General features: G+C 44.6%; 3 protein-coding genes across 3 annotated transcripts; all 3 read right to left on the bottom strand.

Annotated features, from left to right (window-relative positions):
- Positions 1-666: 666 nt before the first annotated feature.
- On the bottom strand, positions 667-3144 carry TbgDal_VII580 (hypothetical protein, conserved; the record flags this gene model as incomplete). Its single annotated transcript, XM_011776062.1, has 1 exon — positions 667-3144. One exon carries the CDS (start codon positions 3142-3144, stop codon positions 667-669), a length of 2478 nt encoding a protein of 825 aa, XP_011774364.1.
- Positions 3145-3864: 720 nt separating this feature from the next.
- Positions 3865-6189, bottom strand: TbgDal_VII590 (chaperone protein DNAj, putative; the record flags this gene model as incomplete). Its single annotated transcript, XM_011776063.1, has 1 exon — positions 3865-6189. The coding sequence occupies one exon, from the start codon at positions 6187-6189 to the stop codon at positions 3865-3867; it is 2325 nt and encodes a 774-aa protein (XP_011774365.1).
- A 1530-nt stretch (positions 6190-7719) lies between these two features.
- Positions 7720-8055, bottom strand: TbgDal_VII600 (hypothetical protein, unlikely; the record flags this gene model as incomplete). Its single annotated transcript, XM_011776064.1, has 1 exon — positions 7720-8055. One exon carries the CDS (start codon positions 8053-8055, stop codon positions 7720-7722), a length of 336 nt encoding a protein of 111 aa, XP_011774366.1.
- Positions 8056-8435: the final 380 nt, after the last annotated feature.

Here is an 8435-nt window from a genome sequence, read left to right on the forward strand (position 1 = left end):
CACGAAAACAAACTTCAACTCATCCTGTTAGATTTGTGAAAACTGAATAACATTTAAAAAAAAAAGAAAACAAAAAGCAGTAGCACATATACACCTATACACCTATATATATATATATATATGTGCGTGTGTGTGTGAACACGGAGGGAAGAAAATCACTCGCCAAGCGACTTTCACTTCCCGCCCCACACACAAATTCGGGTGACTGGAGATGTTGTGCTCACAAATAATGGTGGCGCAGTTATCTTTCCCTTCTCTTTCCATTTCCCTTCTCTATATGTCACCCATTTCTCTCATTCAACATTTAAGAGTGTAGTTTCAACTTCTCTTCTCTTCTTTTAAAAAATTCTTTTATATCTTAGTTCACTTGTTAAGAGTCGTTTCTTTTGCTCCGTTACATCTTCTCTTCTCTCAGAGAGGTACGAATAATAACAACGACTACTACAACACGAAAACAACAATGAAAAATGGAAAAAAAAATAACAAAAAACTTACGCGCACAAAAATAGACGTACGTCTTGTGCAAAGGCGTCCACACAAGCCACGACCCGCAACACTCACTTTTAACACGGCGCATCGTTTAGGAAGGCATACATATTAAAGATAAAATGTAGGTAACACAAGTGAACTTTTACTTCACGATCTGCCAAACAGGGCCCACTTCGCTCATGCCAAACCTTTGGAGAAACCTACGGGAAACACATCACTGCATTTAAGTAACTTGTCAATTGGGTTAAATTCGATACTCATTGCAGCGCCATCACATGTCACGCACTGCAGTAATGTAGAGCCCGACCCATATTGTCCAAAACATGTGGAAGGGCCGGTCTCACCTGTTAAGCACGCGGCTCCCACGGAACTCTTTGATTGTGTCACCACATCCAAATGCCGGTACGCCGGCCGCTCCCACCAAACAACAAATGAACGCGCAAGCTCCTTTGATGTTGCGTAGTTGCGATTCGCATAACTTTCACCCGCTTTTTCGCTCCTAAAGGATTTACCAGCACATGAAGCATCTGCCATGTCATCAACACTTCCAGCGAGGCTCTGACTGTGTGAAGTGGCGGAGTCTCTGGTAGCGGTAGGTAAATATCGTCTTGCTGTCAAGTCTACCGTCTCTACAAGTGGTGACACTCGTCTCCAAACGTAACCGGCTATGCCTTTACTTTCAAACCATGAACTGGTTGATGGGGCCTTCACGGCACTTTTTGAACCTCCAGTGTCTTGATGTAAACTCTCCCTCCGTGACGCCTCCCCGGAATTCAACGTTACTTCTGAAGAATACCCGTATTCACCCACAACTTGCGAGTCAGTTTGCTTTCTATTAGAGGAAGTTTCTGCAACGCGCATCAAATGCCTCCACAGTTCTGGCATTGTAGCTACCCATTTAGGAAGAAATACCTCATTTTTTAGGGGCAGTGGGCATTCAAGTGCGGCCCACTCGGAACTGAAGAACTTACAAAAACTGCGAAGTGAATGGAGAGAGGATTGAACGTTTTGCACTCGCATGGCCTTGGAGGGGTCCTTTGTGCTCACGTCATGGGGTTTCGGCTCCTCGTGCTCACCGGCAAAGAAAATCTTGAGAGTGTTGTGCGCAACACAGAAAAGAAATACTTCACCAAGAAACATCATATGAAAAATAGGAGTCGGTACGGAGACGTTTCGCAACTCCCTAATCATCACAAAGTGTCCTGTAAGTTGCGTGCCACTGTTGTTCCCGCTTTCGGCAGACCCTTCAGCATCATCAACATATCTCCAAACACGTATAAGTGTGCCCCGCGAACTGCAACTCGCCACATGACACCGAATTCCCACACCAACGGATCTGTATTCAGCTCCTCCACAGTCAACTGTGGCCCCACCATCCACAAAAACAGCTAATGAAACCAACCTGTTTGCATGGGCTGGAGACTTTGTGCCCAACATTTCGGGGCCTCTCCAAGCACTGAGGGGGTCCTCACTGGCATAACGCAGGAGACTAAACCCGAAAAGAGAACTACTAAATACAAGAAACTTTCTGTGAAAGTCAATAGCAAATGGTGCAGTGGTGTCACATGAACCTTCTGTAGGTCGCACTGATGACGTTGTGGCCCCAAGAACCGTTTCGTTGCCTGACTTCATGCTGGACATAGAGCAATTACCAGTAAGGCTATCAGTAGCGAAGTTGTTGAACGCAGATGAGTTTCCACTAGCATGAAAGGGAGATAAGGATGGACGATTCATGACGGTAACGTCTGTTTGTGCTGGCGTCGAGAACACACATTGGCCAGTTTCGAAACTGTGCAACCGCAGCTCTACAGTTGTGAAAATAATAATAAGTTTGTGATCGAGATGTACAACCACAACTGGATCAGGAACTGGAACAGTCCGTTCTTCCTGGATCTCTCCAGCAACGTAAATTTTCACCTCATTCCTTTCACCAAGTGGATATGGACCACCGCCGACAAGAGCAACAAATTGTGTGCGATATAAGAGTGCCATGAGACCGACACCAACCTCCACTGGGAGCGGCTCAGCCAACGAATGACGGATGGAAGAATCCACATTTTGCGTGGTTAACTTGAGCACATCCCCAGTTGTTTGATCCCACGACAATCCTGCAGTTTGAAGGTTGGTAAGCGCACAGTCAGAGCCGACCGCACATGCGGCTGCCTCCGACTTCCAAGGCGGTTGCCCCGATGCCCCATAAGCATCCGCAGTAGTTTCTGCAAAGTCAGGAAGAAATGCCCCATATCCAGTTGACGGGTTGCAGTCAAATGTACTAAGAAGCACATCACATTCCCGCCTGTCACCAACGCTAGTTGAAGCCCTAACTTTCTCTTCTACACCACATGGCATCTCTGCATCCGGCCCTGAGGCTGCACTTGGCGTGCGGAAATGTGTGTAAGGTGAGGCACAATCGCTTTCTCGGCGGGGAAACTTCACTTCAACTGTGGTATAAAATGATGGGGGAGATCCTCCTCGTCCTTCCCAACTCTCCTCCGTTGCCGAAGAGGGAGCAGCACCAGAGCCGCCGCGGTGAACATTATAAATCACATAACCCTTCTGGTGGCCAACACCAACGCGCGAATAGTCTTGATTTGTGCAAAAACAGAGCGGCTGAAGTATTTCTTCAGCATCGTCTAGAAAGTCAAAATCTTCCATTTGCTTCCTACCTGTACCCGTGTTTCGTGTGGGTCTGGCAATAAAAGTATATATATATATATTTATTTATTTATATTTATTTATTTATTTATATATGGGCGGTATACCGGAACCTCGCACAAGACAACAGTAAAGGAGGAAAAGAGCTACTTCAATTAGCAACGTCACAAGACACCTCGATACACGTGGACTCAATAATAACAACAATGCCGAAGTAACATAAAAAGAAGTCATGTAGAGTGAAAAGAGCGCTCTGCTGAGAGGCAGTTACCCCTCAAAAATGAGGAAAAAACGCATCAGTAAGTGGTTAATAAATTCCCTCTGCTAGTTTGTAAATCGGAGGGCATTAAAATAGTACAATACTGCCTCATACTCCCCTCACGACCCTGTAAATTATTTTCAAGCGCCTAGCCAACGGGTAAATAGTACAATCACGCTAACAGAACGCAAGCACCATGCGTAAATGTTTTTGACGTCTGTGAACATATATACCATGTCTGTGCGTCTCCACACACACACACACACACACACACACAAACACACTGCCAAAAAGAGTTATTGAGAGGTAACGCAGGCAGCAAACGCAACGTTCCATACTCATATGATACCTTTGGCGCTACAACTTTTGAAGCATTTTGCAATTAGTACCCTCCTTGGGACCAAGCACTCAGCTCACGTGTAGACATATGGGCCGGCAACTCTCCGTGATTATTCGTCGCCTTAAAAAGAACCCGGTTTACTTGTAGAGGCCGCAGAGTTTGCGGCTTGCTGAATGTACGCCATCAACTCACCATCATCTCGCTTCACCTCTGTCCGTGACCACGGCACACCCTTGCGCATCATTTGGTCTCCCAAATACCAAAGTGCATAACACCGTCGCCTGCGCTGCTCTTCCGTGATCGCAACGTCCTGGAGAACATTTTGAGCGGCAAAGCGAAGCACACAACTTGCGTCGGCCACAACCGAATCAAATTCCATGCTGAAATATTCCGTCATAACCTTCCTGGCCAACCACTCTGGATTATCTTTGGCTCTGTCGTCCACCTTCTCGCGAAACGCTGCATAGACACGGTCAACACCAGAGAAAATTTTCTTGTATACGTGAAGCTTTGGTGCATAAAAAGGTAAAATGCCAAGGAATCGCTGACTTGATATGACATACGACTGTCCAACCTCGTACATCAGTTCCCTTCCAAAACACGCCTCCGCCAGGTGACGTGTGTAGCGGTCACAACGGTCCTCAAAGTCGCGCGAAAAACAGTTAAACTCGTTGGTAAAACAAGTCAGTTCATATGGTGAGCCCGTTCCTTCATTATTGGGAGTATCGCCTTGGTTTTTGTGTTGTGCCTTAGTTTGTTTCCTCTCTCGTGCTGGCTGGTTCTTTTTTCTTCCACTTAATTCATCTATCAGTGCATCAGCAACCTCACTCTGGGGTTGACCACTTCGATGCTTGCAACCCTTTGAAACCGGAGCCATTGCATGGACATCGACTATACGTACCAGCTCTAAAGTAAGTTCAAAGTAGCGAAGTACCTGAAGTTGCTCAAATTCGTGGAGAGAAACACTCACCTGTGCTTCGTTCCGCAAGTGCCAATGGGAACGCAACAGTTGCCCGAGTACTTTTTGTTTAAAAATTTCACCACCAAACACACTTTGGACAACTTCCTCAGGTGTCCGCGCCATGAACCGCCCCATTTTACTTTCGTGTAGCCGAAGTGCCTGCGCCCCGCCAAGATCATAGGAACGCCGTTTCTCAGGATTGGAGAGTATTTGATAAGCCTGTGATATGCTCTCAAACTTCTCCCTTGCTTTTCTGCGCTCTTCTTCGCTGCCACACTGAACAGTATCGGGATGAAAAACTTTAGCCAGCCGCTTGTACTGAGCCTTCACTTGCTCCAGTGTAGCATTCCGCTTCACTTGAAGTACCTCGTAAGGATTTTCGATATTCTCCGCCCTGCCACGAGCTGTATGTTGTGCCTTTTGGTGATTTCCCCCAAACTTCTCGTTTATACGGTCAAACGAGAAACCCATCGACGCGAGCCGGTCTTTCCATCGATTCTCTGCCCTCATATTCTTCCGCCGGAATTCCAACCGACCAACACTTCGAATTGCGCGACGCTCAAGCGATACCTCACGATGAAGCCACAAAGCAGTTAGGGCGCTGCAGTAGTGCCACCGGCCACTTCCAGCTTCAAAGAAAAGTTTTCCAGAGAGTGCGTTCCACACGCCGTACATGGAGTTTATCAGACCGGAGGGAACGTGAATAAGAGGTGAGAGAACTAATCCATAGGCAAGGAACTGCGAGGCGCGTAAAAATCCCGTAGCTGGCCCCCGAATAGCTCCCATGACAACTCCGTGGTCTCTAATTCCACGCAAAGTACCAAAGAAAACACATGCTAACGAATTCTGAATAGCAATTACAGCGTTCCACAATAATGTGTAGAGTGCTAACCAAATGTGGCGGCGGGGTGTCAAGTTCATCCTGCCGTAGAAATTAAGCGCATGCAAGCGCTTCATGCGGTTGAGGTAATCAAGGTCAGCTGACAGCGTCGCTAATTGATCATTCAGTGCCGTCTCAGGCTGCCCCAACTTCCTCTTTCGCATATTTAGTAACGCATGCCGCATGCGGTTGAAGGTTTGGACGATAGTTGAAGAGGAGCCTACAGGCGGAACCCATCCAACAGGGCGCTGATGTCTTCCTTTAGCGCAAGCATTCGTTGCACCATAGCAGCGGATTATCTTCACAACATTTGCCGGACGTCTCGTCCATGTGGACGGACAATCATCGACTACAAGTTGTGGCTTCTCAAAGAGCACAAAAGACAACCTCTTCAGTTCTGCTTCCAGAGCGTCCGCCTTGGTTGCGAGTCGGTGGTGTATCGGCAGCATTTCGCTGTCTTCCTGTGAAGCGTCCATTGCTCGGAATTCCTCCTCTTCCAGCAACTGTTCACGTGTCTCTTCCGATATCCCTTCACTCGTAGTGGCGGTATGTAACCTCCAGCCGGTTGCCGCATTCAACCAAACTAAAGAAACATGCCGCCGCATCTCTCCTAACCCGATCCCCGGGGCGGATAACAAGTCCGGAGTTGCAGGCTTTTGATTATTTAATTAATTATTATTATTTTTTTTTTTGGTTCGCTACTGCCTGTAAAGATTTTGGGGGGCGCCGTCATAAACGGTGGCCGTGTCTCATGCGTAGAACATATCAATAGACAGGAAAGTGAGAGTAAAGGTGGCAGTGTGAAACCATGAAGTTCCATGAATTAAGCATTTCAGATGCTCATGCATTCTGGGCGAACCCCACATAAGTGCCTTTTTCTTATCCTGCTTTTACTCAGCGTTAATATGAAATTATCACATGAGCACTGCAGAACAGTCATCAGCCAACTAGTAAGTAACATATCAATGATAACTGTTAAACATGAACCAGCCGGAGCCAACACTTCCATCGACAAGTGATTGGAGGTTATGCAGAGATAGATGAGGCCAAAACATTACAACCCTTCAGTGTAACAGAATGCGATAAGATTCAAAGATTATTGACATTACGCCATCGATATCTTTCCAACTGCGAAGCCGCTAGTCAAACAGTGAGATATTGCAATGCGCCACATAACCATTAACCTTTGTTCATTTTCTCATACCACCACCAAACCAACAAAAGACATTAGAAAATGCGCCTCCCTCTCTTATCAGTATTCTTCTTCCAGATTCAATATATCACCCGAAATGTAATTACCAACGGTGATGAAGCGTAGTAACACAAACACTACAAATGGGAGTCGAGCTGCTTCACACGATACCTCTTTTCACAAAACAAATTTAATCAACCGCTACACGAGAAACGAGGTGGTGGCTGCCACATATATGTGGAATAAATAAAAAAAAAAGGAATACTCTCAAGGTTAGTAACGAGTAAAAGCAAAGAAATACACAACATGTAGCCGGAGGGAAACTTAGTTATTATAAATACATACATATATATATAGATATTGATATAGATATCCAGCACTTCCATTAACTCTCAAGAGTCTATGAACTACCAATAAAAGTAAATAAACTTACATGACATGCCCACAAAACACGCTGAGGGGGCGGATGTTACGGACAAAAGGAAAAGTACGCTAAAGCATATGATGATGTTCTTTTTGAAACGTACATTTCATTTGGCACACACCGCATAAGAACTCATTCATAACTTAAAACTAAAGGGATGGAAAAAAACAAAAGTCACGCTGAAGCGAAAAGAAGAGAAGAAAAGAGAAGAGAGTGTTTTTTTTTTTGTCAAAAAAGTGAATTACTCCTGAAGTGCATGTAAAAACAGAAAGAGGACCGGAAAAACTGACCAAAACAGTGAGTGATGATAAGAAAACAAAGGTGGAGAATTCGCTGCTTTGAAATAAAAAGAAAACAAAAAAACAATGAACCGAAAATATCGCGGCAAACGCCTTCATACACTGCAGAAATGTCAATTAATATGAAAAGTTCACTGGAGAGGGTGTGCACATAGAAAGGAAATAAGTTGTATTCACAGCGACAATTGTAATGATAATAATAATAGTAATAATAATAATATTAGTTCAACGCAACGCAACGTAAAAGCAAAAAAAAATTGAAAATGATGGTCACAAAGCAGTAAAAGGGTGGAAACAGCTTTTCACAAGCAAGAGGGTAGTGCAGTTGGGAAACTAATGATGGCACGAAAAGACAAACAAAAACAAAAACGAAACAGCAAAAAGCAAAAAAAAAAGCAAAGATGATGAGTTTGTAGTTGCTCGAAGGATTGTATGGTCCACAAGTTGTATTCAGATGCCCAAACCAGAATCCAAGGCAGAAGAGGAAGAGTATAATAATAATAATAATAATTAAAACGAAACAAAAGGAAAATGAACGGAAAGGGGGAAAAAACATACCTGGACGGCCGCTAACGAAGTTTTGAAAGGCACTGAACTGAATGTGCTAAACAAACAAACAAACAGTTTAGCAACAGCAATACATTCACACACTTAATAAATAAATTAATATATATACATATACATATATTATTGACTTACAAGATACAGGGGGAAAAAAGAGGGGGGGAAATATAAAGGCAATTCATATGTTCGATGATCCCGACCCATATACCCACCCCAACGCGAACAAAAAAAAAGAAAAATAGTCGCACGCTCAATAAATCCAAAGGGAGGAGAAAAATACAGGGCGCGTGGTAAAATGCCAAAGACCCCGTCAAAAGGAATAAATAATTAAATTTAAAAAAAACCCCCCAAACACCGCTCAAATTCTACCCC

Source organism: Trypanosoma brucei, chromosome 7 (assembly GCF_000210295.1).
Source record: "Trypanosoma brucei gambiense DAL972 chromosome 7, complete sequence".
Taxonomy (NCBI): Eukaryota; Euglenozoa; class Kinetoplastea; order Trypanosomatida; family Trypanosomatidae; genus Trypanosoma; species Trypanosoma brucei.